General features: G+C 35.2%; 1 protein-coding gene across 8 annotated transcripts in view; it reads left to right on the forward strand.

The window, feature by feature from the left end:
• The window catches only part of COMMD10 (COMM domain containing 10), a 161,201-nt gene that overhangs the window by 57,512 nt on the left and 86,375 nt on the right, over window positions 1–17,314 (forward strand). Inside the window, exon 6 of one of the 8 annotated variants that reach the window (XM_032476545.1) lies at window positions 13,634–13,822. The exons of the other annotated variants lie outside the window; for them this stretch is intronic. Coding sequence (XP_032332436.1) covers window positions 13,634–13,720 — 87 coding nt within the window. The 3' untranslated portion in view covers window positions 13,721–13,822. Of the gene's footprint in view, window positions 1–13,633; window positions 13,823–17,314 lie in introns of those variants that run through there. 8 annotated transcript variants of the gene reach the window in all.

Here is a 17,314-nt window from a genome sequence, read left to right on the forward strand (position 1 = left end):
ATAAAATATATCTACTAGTACCTCTTACCTAGATCTGCTTAGATCTCTTTAAAGTATCTTCCTAAAATTTATTTTTAAAATGTTGGCATTTTCTTCTTGAAAACATCTTGAAAAACCAACGTAAGGAAAGGTTCTTGATTATTTTGTGAATAATTTATAGTTTATGGTTGGGTTTATTTTGTGCCGTTGCATTCTTGAATTAGTCAGAGATTACTTTCACCAAATAGTGTTATTTTACTTTTAAGACCATTTTTGGGGGTATAGAACACTTTCTCTGTTTTCAAAAGTAGATTAAATGATATCTTTATTTTAATTTAAGAACTAAATGATGTACAAAGAAAAACCCACCCAATTTCCATTTGAATGAAATTTATGTGTAAGTTTTTTGTTATGTCTTATATTTGAGTAAATAAGCCTAGTTTCTTTCCCTTCTCCTATTGAAGTTATGGATTTATAGCTACCAGGGGTGATTGAGATTACTTTGTATAACTGTTTTCCCTCATCAGTAGAAACAAACTCTGAATTAGTCTTAGTCTCTATTTTGAGTTATTAGTTAACTTTTTCTCTGCCTCCAAGTAAGTGTGGGTAACAGACAATTGTTTGTACAAAGCTTTGAATAGATCTATGACAAAATTTCATCAGGTTAGAATAAGTCCTAATGAGCGTGCCCACATTGTCAAATCTTCATGCCATAACTGCTAATAAAATAAAAATGTCAAGCTAAAATAGTACCCCTCTGGCTTTTTAAACGTTAATTATAAAAGCTAACTGTCAGTGTTTACAAATGACCACACATATCTTTATTTCAGGGAAATTCTGGGATATTTCATTTATTTACTCAAATGAAGTAGTAAAAAATGGGGAAAAAAGTGTGGTTCTGGGCTTTACCACTTAAGACTCAGTTTCATAATTTTGGAGGGAAAAGCATATACTTTTTTAAGAAGGGGTTGTGTTGTACCGATCAAATATGATACTTTGCATACAGCCACATAATAAACTATAATGGGTCTTGGCAAAATAGAATGAACAGGAGTTGCGGTCTGATCCCTGCAATCTATTTAAAGTGCTTGGAAACTAGAGTAAAGCGCTCTCTGAGGACTTGGAAGTGAAGAAAGTGCTTTACCCTTTGAGAGTTATCTTGTCTGTACATGGAATGAGTCATGGCTAAAATATGAAAAGTCACTGATAACGCGAATATTTATCTCAATCCGTAGTTTATAGCTTTTTCAATTTTTTAACATACGTAAAGAAAGCACATGCCCCCTGAAGTTTCTGAAGTGACTTTGTGCTATTGAAACCAAAAGAGATCTCTGAGACAAAGACCAGAATTGGCAGTGCATGAAGAAAGGAAATTTAACTCAGAAAAATCCGAATAATCTGGTTCCACTGTTGAGGGAGTGCCTACAATAAAAAGGATGTTTCAGGTCATTAAAATATCCTATTCATCAAGCTCCCCTGGTTTTGTTTCTTGGCTCCAAGCACATTTCTAACAAGCACCATACCATGTTTTTGATAAGTTTACTTTCTTATTATAAAATAATAATTAGCTACTCTTACAGGTCTTAAGTACACTGTGTATTAGTCTGCTAGGGCTGCCATAACAAAATATTCCAGACTGGGTGGTTAAACAACAGACATTTATTTCTTGCAGTTCTGGAGACAAGATCAAGGTGCCAGCAAATTTCGTTTCTGGTGGGAACTCTCTTCCTGGCTTGTAGACATCTGTTTTCTCACTGTCCTTAGTGTGTGTCCTCAGAGCAAGTGAGCTCTCTCATGTTTCTTCTTATAAGGACCCTAGTTCTTTCAGATCAGTGCCTCAGTTAACCTTAATTACTTCTATTGGAACCCCCTCCAAATACAGCCACATTACGGGTAGGGCTTCAAAATGTGAATTTGCAGGGCACAGATAACCAGTCTGTAATATTTGGTTACTGTGTATCTGTCCAAGAGAGAATTACATTCTTCTGATCAAATTGTGGTCTGGAGACTTGTACTGCCATGAGTGGCAAACTTTGGTGGTAGATTCACTAAGTACATCATGTTTTGCTCTTTGGGAACTATTCTGCATCTCTTGTGTTATATTTGGACATTGTATGTCCGAAAAAGCCAGCCATTAAAATATTTCTCTCTTTCAGTTCTTAACCCTGGCACATCTGGCTCTGTGGACTTGAATCTTTTTCTTTGTAAAATGGTGGTAATGATTGCTTCACAAGGTTGTTATTGGTCATGATTCTTTAGGAGGAAAATATGTTAAAAATTATGAAATAAGATGCAAAGGTGAGTTATTTTTATAAAGATGTTCAGTGTTGTTACTTGCAAACTTATGGATTTGAATCCACACCTCTTAATTCCCAGATTAGGACTAATGTAAGTGGTCAAACATGCTCGTTTCCTCAGAAGTAATTGTAATTCTTTATGGCCAAGTACTCTGGGGAAAGTCTCAGAAAGTTTTATAAGCATCATCTTGTGCAAATAAACCAAAATTCTGTGCTTTGTTTTGTGAATTTTATCTAAACTTAGCTGCTGGTGCTTAGTGCCCAAAATAAAAGATTTTTCTTAGTGATATGTCTAGAGCTTGCAGAAGAATAATCCAAGACTGAAAAAATACATCTCTTAGCCCAGCCACTTTATATGTTACATATTGAGAAGTATGTAAAATGTGAAGGAAGTATCCCATATTGGCTTACCAGCTGGCATTTTTATAGAGCGAAATCTGATTTAAGTTAATATCTAAGGCTGAATGGAGGTGGGGAGGAAAGTAGAGAAAAACTTTGGATTATTACTGAAGTAGGAAGGATATTATTTACACTGCTTCTGTGATAGCAAGAGGTAAGAAGAGGTAGAAAGGTAAGGAGACAGATTATATGAAGAAAACTTCTATTCTGATGCCAATTATGTTTTGTAGGAATGCTGCTGTGTCTTTTTGCTCCTCTAAATTTGCAACATCAAATCATCAGCCATCTTTAATTTGTTTGGTTCTACAAAAACATAGGACTTCCCTCAAATTTGGAGCATTTGCTCAGACTGCTTTATGTTTTATTGATTGATTGCTCTATGGTATCTACCCTGGGTAGGAAATATTTAAGTGGTTTTTCTTCAGTCCTACAGAATTTTAGGCTGGTACCTCAGAAAACAGATGAGTTCCCATTTGGAGAAAAGATTTACCTATAGTGTTCTCTGTTGGGAAACCAGGCCTCTGGGCGCGGCTTCTTCTGTAGCCACAGCCCTGGACCAGGCCAGGAGCCATGGGGAAAAGGTGCACAGGGACCTGCGCTCCTGGGTCCTCCTGGTTGTGCCTGGTGTAGGTTAAAATTAAAAATACTGATTTATGTCTTGCATTTGGAATAGTGAGACTTCAGAGCTTGAACCCTCTATGCTTTTTAACTTTTTGAAAAATTGTTTAATAATGATATTTCAGTGTTACTCTTGTAAAAACTCAAATAATACATAAATTGAATTAATGAGAGAACGTCTTTAATAATTTTATGTAATATAGTTGAATCTTTGTCTTTTGCGCTTGTAAAGCTTGTAAAATTTAAACTACCTAAAATTGTGACAGTATTGTATTCTTCATTGAGGTTCATAATAATGTAAATGAATATATATATTCTTCTTTTGCATTCTTTTTTTTTTTAATTTTTTTTGAGGGGGTAGGTAATTAGGTTCTTTAATTTGTTTATCTTTTAATGGAGATACTGGGGATTGAATCCAGGACCTTGTACTTGCTAGGCACACACTCTACCACTGAGCTGTACCCTCCTCCCCTTTTAATATATAATGAAAATATTCAGATAATGAGTTAGGGTCAAGACAAAGTCATATAATCTTAATTTATCTGACAACTGCCTCTTGTTCTCCATTTATTGCCTTTTTAAGGTAGTTTACAAATGCAAAAAGCTTTGGTATTAAGCTGTATTTCTTATAAATCAGGAAATTCCTAAGTTATACTTCTTATAGCTACCATATTTCAGCATTATTCTTATGAGTGTAGTAATTTTCAGTTTTCCTGTTAAATGTGCCTTTAAAATGCTATAGTTAAGCAAGTTAATATTCATATAGAGTAGAAACTTTGGAGTTTCTTGACTTTGAGCATTTTGACTTTTTACTTTGCTTTGTGGGCTGGATCATACAATTTAATTTATATAGTTAGCATAGATATATGTGAAGAATAATGGCTATTTTCAGCCATCACATTGTGAATAGCTTAAAAAAACGAATTTGCATCCTAGATAATGAAGTACTTGGTGTTTTCCCTTCACTATTTTTGTTTGGTGGGGTGGTGGTATTTAGGTTTATTTATTTATTAATTTTAATAGAGGTACTGAGGATTGAACCCAGGACCTCGTGCATGCTAAGCACACACTCTACCACTGAGCTATACCCTCCCTCCTTGCCCTTAATTTTCAGTAGCTTTCAACTTTCATCTTTCTAGCTATAATCAGAAATCTTTCCCAAAGTTCTAGTCAGTTCTTTATTTTCAGTGGAGGAGTTGTAGTTTCATAAGTCATCCACCTACTATAGACATATTTATTACAAATACAAATAGAATTGTATATGCTAACTGAAGAAACCAAAGCTTTGGGTGTTAGTTTCCTTGTTGATGCGTTTTTAAACTGTTTTTCCCTCTCCCCTGGAATGAGGACATTATACTAGTAATAAGAATTCATTCATTTATTTCTTCATTCATCCACATCTATTGAAAGCTTACTGTGGGCCAGGCATTGCTAGGTACTGGGAATATAGTCGTAATCAAAGCAAAGTCCCTGTCCTCTTAGGTATTTCATCCTGGTGGGTGGAGAAAGAACATAAACAGATTGAACAAGTATATATTCTATCAGGTCGTGATAAATGCTATGCAGAAAAACGAAGTGGACTACTATGGAGACAGAGAGTAATAATGGGGTACTATTTCAGATAGGGAAGGCCTTTCTGTTTAATAAGGCAGTATCCAACTGGAGACCTGAAAGAGGTGTGCATGTCTTGAGGAAGAACAGTCCAGTAAACAGGAACAGCAAGTGCAAAGGCCTTGAGATGAAAATGTGTTTGTAGTATTCCCAGAATAGCAAAGAGACTACTGTGGTGGGGTAGATGTGTGTGGGAAGAGAATTTCACATGATAAGGTGAGAGTAGTGATGGGAGAGGGAGGACCAGGAATCCTGTAGTGCCTTACTGGCCTCGGTAAAAACTTGAATTCTACTCTGAGTGGAGGACTTTGAACAGTTGATGTGTGTGATCTGGATTATAGTCTATAAAGCTCACTATGGGTGCCATACAGAGAACAGGTTGCAGAAGAGCAATGGTAGAAGCAGAATAACCAATTAGTAGATTTTTACAGTAATTCAATCAAGAGATGATAGTGGTTTAGACAGTGGTGGAGGTGGTGAAAGGGAGACTCTAGGATACTTTGAAGATAAAGATGGTAGGATTTGTTGGCTCAAGTGTGAGAGAAAGCGAGTCATTAAGGATGACTTCAGGATTTACCTGGATAATTTGTCTCTCTCACTTGCCTGTTGCTATGTTTACAGAAACCTTTTCCTAACCATTCTGCTTACCCCCAAAATAGTAGCCACTCTGAGTCAATGTTTATCAAAACTAGCTATCTTCCTTTAAGCCTGTTGATGTGTCCTGTTTTAACTTCTCTATAATGAAATGGCTAAATTCTAAATGTTTACTGAAAGTTTGAAATTCATTTAAACCATTTAAAATAGTAGGTTAACTGTTTTTAAAAAATGCTTGTGTTTTATGGCAGATGAGATAGAATACAGCCTCCTGGATTAGAAGACATGGAGGACTGGCTTGCTGTTTTGCTCTTTTCAATCTCTCATAGCTGTTTCCTTACTTCCCCCAGGCCTCTTAAATATCATCATTCAGAGAGAAATATCTTACTACCCCTTATAAAACACTTGCCCATTACTTCCTATATCCTTACCTTGTTTTATTTGTCTTTATTGAGCTTACCATTATCTGATATACATATATATATGTATGTTTCTTTCTTGTGTGTCTGTATCACTGATACATAAACTCCATAAGGGCAGTGGCATTTTTTCACTGCTGTAGTCACAGGGGCTAGAAGAGTGCTTAACATGTAATAGTTGTTCAGTAAAGAACTACACATGAATTGAATGAATGAATTGTTTTAAGTACATGTTCCTATGTGAAAACACAGTAAAGTACATGTCACCGGAATAGGGGCAGCATGAAAAGAAAAATGAGCATCCTAGTGGATTGCTTCTGGCAATGTGAAGTAGTGCAGCCATTGTGGAAAATGATATTGTGATTCCTCAAAAAATTAAACATAGAATTACCATATGATTCAGCAGTTACACCTCTGTGTAAGTGCCCGGAGGAAATGAAAGCAGGGACTCCAACAGATATTTGTACACCCATGTTCATAGTGGCGTTGTTCACAGTAGCCAGAAGGTGGAGGCTGCCCAAGTGTTTGTTGACAGATGAAAGGAAAAGAGTATAGTATATGCATACAATGGGATATTATTCAGTCTTACAAAGAAATGAAATTGTGACACATGCTACATTGTGGATGAACCTTGAAGACTATGCTAAGCAAAATAAGCCAGTTACAAAAGAACAAATATTGTATGATTCCACTAATTTGAGGTACCTAGAGTAGTCAGATTCATAGAGACAGGAGGTAGAATGGTGGTTGCCATGGGCTGTCAGAAATGGGGAGTTAGTGTTTAATGGGTACAGAGTTTCATTTGTGGAAGATGAAAAAGTTCTAGAGATGGATGGTGGTGATGGTTGCATAATAATGTGAATGTACTTAAAGCCATAGAACTGTACACTTCAAAATAGTTTAAGCGGTAAATTTTGTATTATGTGTATCTTATTACAATTAAAAAACCCCAACAAGAACGGGGAGAAGAATGGACCTGAAAGCAGGTTGTTCTGAGTTTGAATCTCACCTTGACTTTGCTAGCTTTCTGGGCTTTTTCACTGTTCTACTCTACTCTAGGCTTTAACAAATAGAACCGTAAGTATTTAACCTAACATTCACCGAATTGGCAAATTGCCAGTATTAGCCCTTCTGAGGCCTTTAATTTTGTATTTCCTTATTTCTAGGTACTTAAGCTCAGCTTCATTTGTGATTCTCTTCTAGTATTTTTAAATATTGTTATATATCTCAAGTTCTTGTCCTAGAGCCTTAAATTCTGTTTTCTGATAGGTCCTATAAAGTTGGACTCTTAGTAGATGATTTCCTTTCATTTCCTCATTTTATTATTTGTAAAAGAACTACCTGGTTATTAGTTCTCGTGTTATTCATTCTCAAGTAATGAGTTACTTATTTTTGACTACTGTTGCCAGTATTTTTCTAGGTCAAACCAGGAGACAGAAACCACAAAGTAATTCAGACAGGGGAAGTTTAATATTAAAAAATTGTAATTATTATAGGTGAGTAACTATAAAAATCTAAAGAGAGGTGTACTAGACACCCTAGGGCTGAAGGAGAGTATTGGAGGAGGAACAACTAGGAAGACACCCATCTGACTCTCCAACGTTAGACTTCACACCATTTTCGAGATGATGTGATTGAATCTACTGGATGGTTAAGTTTGCTGGGTAACTGGCACCAGATTTGGTCCACAGTTGCTGGACAAGCAGAAGACACCCTTCTGGGCATGGTTGAACTGAGGCTGGTGGATGGCAGCATGAGGTCCAGAGTGCACAATGTCTGCACTGGGAGGGCCACAGCCAGGCGATCAGTTACAGACTTGTGGATATAGAATCCTAATGGAGATGGAGAACCTGAGAGGGTTGATTTCAACATATACATTTGGGGGGTGGCATAAACACTCAGGCCATAGAACCCTATTCATCTTTTTACCCTTGGTATTTCATGTACCACACAGCACATAAGGGTGCTAGATGTTTGTTGGATGAATAAACAAACTGTATCTATGCATGCTTGGCTTTAAATAGTTTTTTATTGAAATAGCATGATCACCTGCCATAACTTAAAAAAAAAATTCAGAAAGGTACATGCTATAACTGAGAATTGTAGAAGTTCTGTGTGTTTATATCTGTAAAAGAAGTAATTCCTTCATTTCTGTAGTTCTTCTGCTTTCCTGATGCTTAAGTGTATATTGCTATGTCATAGGTAAAGCAAGTGAGAGATGAGGAAAATGATGTGAAAAGGAGCCAGATGCTTAAATGAGTGATGGAGTTGAAATTAGAAAGCACTTCTTTCTGGCTTATCTTCCCTTAATCTTCCTAGTATTAAAAATCAAGTACATAAATATTTATTTATTGAGCTCTTACTGTGACATTGTGTTAGATCTGACTCTCGATACTCTTCCACATCTAAGGTTCTGTCATTACTTAGTAAGACTGAAACCCTAAACAAAACTTATTTAAATACTTTTTTAAAGTGAATGGGTATGTCAAATGTTTGAATTAATTATAAAATTATTACAAAATTGTCACATATTAAATGAAATACAATAGTTATATAATATATAGTTAACCCTATGCTGCACTCTCTGAAGATATCCCCACATGTATGTTTTTAATGTTTGCATATGCACATTTACACACACCTATGTGTGCATATTTATAATTCCTTTTTTTCACCCAATTCCAAAGCAAGAGTTACCCACAATTCAGGGACCACTTGTAATTATTTACTATACTTTTAGACACCAAGTTTTTATATATCTGCCATCAATATTTAAATATTAAAGTAGAAAAATATAGAAATGTTTTTACTGCCAATCAGAACTTTTTTGAGGGGTGAGGGTTCATAAATCTTGCCCTGTATATCTGTTTTTTAATTGATTTTTTATAGTGAATGAAAGATTTTTTTGACTTCTGTAATACTTTACAATTTTCAGAAGTTTAACACACATGATTTCATATAATCCCATAATAACTCTTTATTTCCCTCACCCCTATATTGCCCCTGTCCCCTTCCCTCAGCCTCTGGTGGCCCCTAGTTCTCTATGAGTCTGCTTCTTTTTTGTTTTTGTTTAGTTTTGTTGTATTTTTTAGATTTCACATATAAATGATATCATATAGTATTTTTGTGTCTCTATCTGACTTATTTCACTTAGTATAATGCCCTCCAAGTCCATCCATGTTGCTGCAAATGGAAAATTTTCATTCTTTTTCATGGCTGAGTAGTATTCCATTGTATATATGGTGTATGCATATATGTATACACCACATCTTCTTTATCCATTCATCTGTTGATGGGCACTTAGGTTGTTTCCATAGCTTGGCAATTGTAAATTATGAAGCTATGAACATTAGGGTACATGTATCTTTTCAAATTAGTGTTTTTGTTTCTTTTGGATATACCCAGGAGTAGAATTGCTAGGTCATCTGCTAGTTCTAGTTCTAGTTTTTTGAGAAACTTCCATGTTGTTTTCTATAGTGGCTACACCAAATTACATTCCCACCAAGGGAGTACAAGGTTTCCCTTTACTCCACAGCCTTGCCAACATTTGTTATTTTTGTTCTTTTTGATAATAGCCGTTCTGACAGGTATGAGGTGATATCTCATTGTGGTTTTGATTTGCATTTCCCTGATGTTTAGCAATGTTGAACATCTTTTTGTGTGCCTGTTGGCCATCTGCATTTCCTTTTTGGAAAAGTGTCTTTTAAGTTCTTCCACCCATTTTTCAATCAGGTTATTTGCTTTTTTAATGTTGAATTATATGAGCTGCTTATATGTGTTGTGTATTAACCCCTTAATTGGTCATATCATTGCAGGTATTTTCTCTCATTCAGTAGGTTGTCTTTTCATTTTGTCATTGGTTTCCTTTGCTGTGAAAAAGCTTTTAAGTTTAATTATAATTTTTTTTAAGTTGGCACATAAATATAATATGGATAATGATGCCCCATTTTTGAGTTCCTTTCTCTGAAAAAATTATACCATCCTAATTCCTAAGAAACACTGAAAATTATAGTACCAGGAAATTCAGGCTCTTTGGCAAAGTTTGTTTTCTACCCTGGACAAGGCCTTTTACAGTTGATTCTGCTTTTCCTAGTAGCCTTAAGGAAAACTGGTTTGATAATAAGATTTTAACTCAAAGTTTGATGCCCTAACTTACTCTCAGGTATAGTCAGGTACAATTGATGAAAACAGCCACTAGAATGTATTCATGGAAACATCTTCCATTCCTAAGAGTTAGAAAGCATAATACTGTATGTCTTAATCATTCAGGTGCATTAGCTGCAGTGTATTCTTCTGTAATGCTTCTGGACCAGAGACGTGGGTTTCAGATACTCTTATGTTAAACAGATACAAAGTAAACATGTTTTTAAATATAATTCTGGCTCCATGTTTATCCATGTAATTTTATAACCCCATAAACAAAATAAAATAACTGAAAGGGGACCAGTATAAAATGAACACTGTTTTGCTATAGAAGTTCCTAAAAGAGCTGAGCTAGAGTTTGCCGCTCTTTCCACAGAAAATTTTCTGAAATACTGATTATAACTAAGCATTAGCAAATATGTTTTTATGGGCTTCCTGAAAACCAGTTCTCAGATCCTGTTTTATCTTGTGCTACTTGGAGAAAATAAAAGAAAAGGAAAGGAAGAATAAAACTTCCCCACATACCCTAATTTCGTGATTTTGAAAATTATGAAATTATTTTAAGGCTTGATTACTTAAAAGGGTATTCCTGTATTTATCTTGATTGATTTTGTTGTAAACAGGAGTCGTCAGAATTAATCAGTCACAGGTGTTTAATCTACTTATCAAACACTATGCTATGTGTTGTTGAGTTTGCAAAAATGTATAATACATAATATTTATCCTCAGGAACTTTATAATCTAGTAAAGAAGATTGAATATAGATAAAAACCTTTAACGTATGATTAAGCACTAAAGTAGTAAGACAATAGATATTGTTGGAATTTAAAAAATTTTAAGCCAAATAAAATTTTAGAGATTAATCTGATTCAGTATCTCATTTTACTGATGAAGAAACAACAATCTGGACTAGTTGTTACCTCAGAAATCTGCCCAGAGTCACACTACTGGATAATGTCAGAACCAGCGTTAGAACCCATGTTTCCTGACTGTAGCTGAGTACTTTCTGTTTGTAAGCACTGAGAGCCTGTATGAGGTGGGCTGGATTCAGGACATGTGGAAGAAGTGAGATGGTGACAAGTGTGGATACATGGTGGGGAAGGGAGAGCTCTTAGAAGACTTGGGGAGGGTAAAGGATGAGCCGAATGAGAGTAGAAGGCATGTAGTAGCAATTGTTAGTAACCTGGGGTTAGATTGAGGAGATCCTTGCAAACCATGTAGATTTTATGTTGTTGGCACTGGCCTACTTTTACAGATTTCTCAAACAGAATGACTTGGTTAAAATTGTATTTGGGGAAGATCAGTCTGTGATGGTGAGCCTGAAGGATTGCAGTAAGGTAATAGCAGGGGAGGAAGACACGGTAAGTTGGGTTATCAGGTTGTGGTACTAGGAATGAAGTAGAAAATTCAAACCCACAAGGCACATCTAGGGGGAAAAGCAATAGGACTAGATTTTAGTTTTATATGGAAAATGAAGGGAAGAAGAGAAGAACAGTATTTCCGTGGACAAATAAAATCAGTTGGATGAGGACTAAGACGAACTGAGTTTTTTGTGTGAAATTAAGATTAAGTTGTAAATGATTTTGGAAATCGTCTGTACTGAGTTTGGTCTTAGTATTAGGTTATCGAACTGAATATATCCCTTGGGGATTTAGAAATACAGCACTAAAGTGAAAGGCCCAAAGTACAGATTTTAGAATCTCGTGTATATGACCTATCTTGCTGAAATTGTCAGGATATATGTGCTTACTAAAGAAATAGGGGTAGAATAAGAGTATAAGAAATAGTCTTGAAGATGTTACCTATAATTGAAAGATAGAGGGGGAAGTAAAGGAGCTAAGAAGGAGACCGAAAAGAATGAATAAAAATATGTGTGGTGGGGAAATAGTTGGGAGCACCATAGACATTGGTCCCATAGATCTAGGTTGAAGTTCATCGTCTACCTCCGTTAGCTTTGTTATATTGAATAATTCGTCTTGGTTATGACTTGATTTTTCCCATTTGTAAAATGGAATAGTACCACTGCCTACATTTTGGGTAAGAGTTACTGTGAGCATTAATTAGAGCCAATAAACAGCTTAGCCCAGTGCTTGACATGCAGTATATTCAATCAACCTTGTAAGATAAGTAAGTCTATAGAATCTACTGAGAATAAAGGAATGCCACTGGCTCTGAAACATAAAAAAGAAACTAATGGATGATACCTGAAAGGTGGATTTTGGGGTAAAGCAGTACAATAGAGTCATAGTGCAGTTAAATTTGATGCGTGTTTATATGCAGGCTGTATGGTGGTGAGTGAGCTTTGACATATAATTAAATAGATTTCAATTCAAAGAATAAGGGCCAAGGAAGCTTTTCTTGTTGTTCTTGATATTAAAAGGATTACTGCTGAGTGCTAATGAAGGCTTGTTGTAAATGTATTAACATTTAATCTAAAATAGAATTTTAGGTTTTCGTTTGAGAGTTTACTGTATCTTTGGACAGTCAGTAATGAAGTTTTTGTGTTTTGATTTAGAATTAATGATCAGTTGTACCTGTTGTGTACATTTAGAGACTGACAGGTTATCTGTGTACATTTTTCTATGAATAAACATTTTTAGGTGGAAGGCTACTTATATTCAGCTTTATAAAAACCAGTGTGGATGTGGTTTAAATCTAATAGCAATAATATAATGAATTTGTAATTGTCAGTGCTCCATTGCTTAGAATGATTTTTTTAACACCAAATTCCACTGAAAAAAGAGTAAAACAGAAGAAATGGGCACTAATTTTCTAGTTCCATTTTTGCCCTGTATTATTCTGGAATAATGGATTTACTTTTTCATACAAGGCTCTAGTGGTCCCTCACATTTTAAATAATACTTAAGTAAATGAGAGTACAGCTTGTGACATTTTCTGCTAGTAATTCATAAGTGTTTCAGAAATCATGAGCTTTTATCTTTTTGTGGGCTCTAATCTTAAAGTTTGTTTGAAAAATAAATGTAATAAAACTAAAATAAAAAGAAGACAAATTTTCCTGACTAAAAAAAAATGAGTTTTTTTTTTAAACTGTTTTCATAAAATCAGTCCTTTTGATTTGGGACATTTAGGGGGATTATGTATATTGTAGTATCCTATCAGCCACTGATTATATTTCTTGTCATACAAGAGAGAACTTTTTGCTGTCATTTTGAATAGAAAATGGAGAAATGTTTGTTTAAAAATTTTATTGTTCTTGCCATTAATCCATTTTAATCACGATTTTGTATTATTTCTCAATTTTATCTCTCTTTTGGATAAATTGACATCTTTGGAAATGTGTCCTTTTTGCAGACAAAGATTCTGCTTTGTATCTTCCATCTTTTGAAATTGTATGAAACAGCAATATAAAGGACATTGAAGCTAAGTTTGTGATTTGGAACTAACATGAAAGAAATCAGTAGAAGTCAGAGTAGGTTAAACCTCAGTACAGTACGTATTACTTCTGAGGCACGATTTTAAAAGATACAAAGAGTAGTTGATGAAAATCTGCATAAAGAAAGAAGGAAATAATAATAGGAAGTCTGTTCAATTGAATTCAACAAATATTTTTAGAGAACCATCATTCTGAAAAGGCACTGTGATCCTGAGGCTGCTGGTCCAGGAATACACTTTGAGAACCACTGTTACAGATCTTGGTAGCCCCACTTGAAGTCATCAAGGTAAGAGTGAGAAGGAAGATTTTTTAATTTAAAAAAATGATCTTTAACTTCTGGTACCCATGGTCTTGTTTCCCACAGTGGTAGTATGTTATAAAATTGGCCAGCATCTCACCATTTCTTCATCAAAACTTCCCATTATTTTTATTCATATATTCAGCAAATATTTACTAAATATGTAATATGTGCCAGGCGTATTTACAGCTGGAAATAAAGAGTAAGACAGATGTAGCTCCTGCTCTTGTAGAGCTTACATTCTCCTGGGGGCCACATATAGACAAACTGGTGAACAGGCAAATCATGTCCTTGGAGTTGAAGTGTGTCACGTGAAGGGCACACACAAGGGGAAGAAGATTGAGAAGGTCAGAGACCAAACCCTGTTAGTGATGGTGGGCTTTGAAGAGATGACATTGAAGTTGAAACCCAATAAAGAGAAGGAATGAGGCCTATTAAGAGGAGGAGGGGAAAGTATTATTTTAGTAGAGACAATTAAATATTTATGGCCCTTGAGGCAAGATGAAAAATCTTTATTTTAGGACCTGAAAGTAGATAGCCTGCTTAAAAGTTTGAGGAGTTGGGGAGGGAGGTGAAGGAGAAAGAGGAGAGAAATTAAGGTAATTCTTGGGTTTCTGGTTTGTGTAAATAGATGAATGATAGTATTATTTACAGAAATGGAAAGAGGGGTGTGTGTGTGTGTGTGTGTGTGTGTGTGTGTGTGTGTGTATGTATGTAGGGTCAAGGGGAACTCAGCTGTGTTTCGAGTTTGGCCAAAGAAGCAGTCAGTTAAGGTGATTAAAATTGTTACTGTATTAAAGTTAAGATTACACAGAGAGGAAACTTATTATTGCGAAGAAATTTAGGAGATTGCTTGGATGTTAATGAAATTTAGAGAAACAAAACAGTATTCTAGGGAAAACACCAAGGCTACCAAGGATTAAAAGAAAAATCTATTTGGGGGTTTAAACTAATGTTGATACCCACAAAGATTAAAAAGTTAGAAAGTCAAGTAAGAAGAGATTAAAATTCCAGCCAAGTGGAAAAAGGCAGGTTGTCCAGAAGGTAAGTGAAAATAATAAGTTAATTACATAATCATGAAGATACATTGTTGGTGAGAATGGCTGTTGGCTCATTGATGAATATAGAAAATAATGACCATAGACATAGAATATATAACATCATAGTTGAAATGTGGAATGTTGGAATTCATAGGGGAGACTAAAGGGACAATGTCAGAGTTAAACAAAAAAGCAATTTCAAGGACCTAAAATCTAAACATCTTAGCATACTACTTGAGAATACAATTTGAATGCCTGAAGTAGTTTTAAAAATCTGGATTTAGCTAGCTCAGTGCCCTTAAGTTTCAATAACTACATAGAATATGAACTCATTAAAATGAAGGTCAATCTTGTTTTTATTTTTTATGTGATATTTCCCAGACCTCCAAGGGACTGTTGGAGGGGTTTAAATAATCTGTATCCTTATGAAAGTGAATTATAGGCCTCCTTGAATTTAATAAAGGTAAAAAGATTCCAAGCAGTGTTCAATTTAAACTTGTGACTTTGTTTCAGAAGTAAGTTCTGCTCTGAGAGAACGCTGTTTGAAAGAAGTAGACATTGGTGTTTTGTTCACCAGTGTAGTTACCTCAGTGCCAGACACAAGTAAGCATTCAGTAAATAGCTGTTGAATGAATGAATGAATGAATAGGAATTTTACATTCAGCTTTGGATTTTCTGCAAAGCTGATAACTGCGAAGTAGTTCATCTGTGGTACCTGAGAGATGTCTCTACCGTTACTGCATTTGAATATTAAACAGTAATAGGGCTATACCTAAATAGTGTTAGTGCTGATCGGAAATGGGGGTAGAATATTTGTGAGATTATGTGTTTCCATGCATGACAGAGGAGATTGGTGTTATTTTAGGTCAAATACAAATTTCTTTCAGAATTTGTGTGGATTTTAATTATTTTGATCAGTCTCCTGTTTATGGTTAATAATCTACAGTTGACTGTGTTCTAAACTCCAAACATGAAAGGATTGTGTTCACGATGCTTTTGAGAACAGATACTATAAATGACTAGTGAAAGCAGTTTTATGGATGATGAGATATCCCAGGGCCTCATTTTACTTGGATTTATTTTGAAAGGTCAGTAGATGTACTTATTAACTCTAGTCACATGTAGAAGAACAACAGATATTCCTATCTGGTTCATAGTTTTCTATTTTTTTTAGTCTAGCATGTTCTTTTGTATTCCCTTTTAATTATGTATCTATACTTACTTTATTTTTCTTAATTATGCATCTGACTTTTTTTTTTCCCTGAAGCTCTTGATTAAAATTAACTTTCCTCTAGAATAATTAAAATTAACTTGGGCTCCTTTTTCTCATGGCCTGTTATTCAGTGATTATTTTCTCAAATATTTGTCTCCATGACCTGTGTTACCTTTACGTTTAGTGGTTGGGGTTTCATCTCCAGCCAGCACTTCTGGGTTAATAATACTGGTTTAGCCTAACTCCTAGGATAGAACCTCACCAATCATGTAGATGCAGAACTAGGACATAATCAACACTAAAGAGGCAACATCAAGTTTTATTCTAGCAGCAGCAGAGAGAACCATTATTTACCAAAAGAAAATAGATTGAGCCGAGATCTGTTAGAATGACTGTGTTATGCACTTTTACCCCCCCCAAAAAAAAAATTTACATGATAATTCTCAAGGGTTGAGCTGTTTTTAATGTTTGTATGAGAAAACATTTTATGGGCTTTTAGCCAGAGAATTTTATATATAAATGATAATAGAGGAACAGTGTAGCATTTATGAACTTGGAGGCAATGTGATGTAATGGACTTTGGGGCTTTGGGATCAGATGCTTTGAATTCTCACCCCTTCACTTATTAGCTTTGTAACTGTGGACAAGTTACTTGACTTCTTTGGGTCTCAACTGTTGTTTTGCAAAATGGAAATGATATGATTTATTCACAAGAATTTTGAGAGAATTGAATGCAATTATATACACAGAATTCCTAATGAAACTTCGGTACATACAGGTTTTTCTCCAAAGACAAATAGATCCTATTGCTAAATGTGGAGAGGGAGATGTAAAACAGTTTCTTCATGATTTGCTAGAGCTTTGTGCCCACAGATCTCTATATTGTCTCAACCTAAGTGATCCATCACAATGATGCCAGCAAGGACGTGTATGGAATTTTTACTTTTTTGTTCATTTCAAACAAAAGGTTAGTTTGTGCTCCAAAGTCCTAGGTGGCTGCTAGATACAAGGTTATGGGAAGATGGAGATGGGGCAAGGGGAGTTTAAAGGCCTCCGATCCTGCTTCCAGCTGTACTTTCCTGTTTTACCTTTTGTGTTTCCATGGTAGATATTAATTGAACAAAAGGATCTGTATCTTTCAAAAAAAGTTTGGAAAACGAAAAGCAGGCTCAGGCACACTATTCCTTGTCTTCCCTTTCTCTCAGGTCCCACTCTGCTTTCTCTTTGGCCTTGATGTGGCAGGGAGGAAGGAGGAGTTTTCCAGGTTGCCTTGTTAGAGTTCTTAACCCAACAGAACATCACAAAAGAA

Source organism: Camelus ferus, chromosome 3, assembly GCF_009834535.1.
Source record: "Camelus ferus isolate YT-003-E chromosome 3, BCGSAC_Cfer_1.0, whole genome shotgun sequence".
NCBI classification, from domain to species: domain Eukaryota; kingdom Metazoa; phylum Chordata; class Mammalia; order Artiodactyla; family Camelidae; genus Camelus; species Camelus ferus.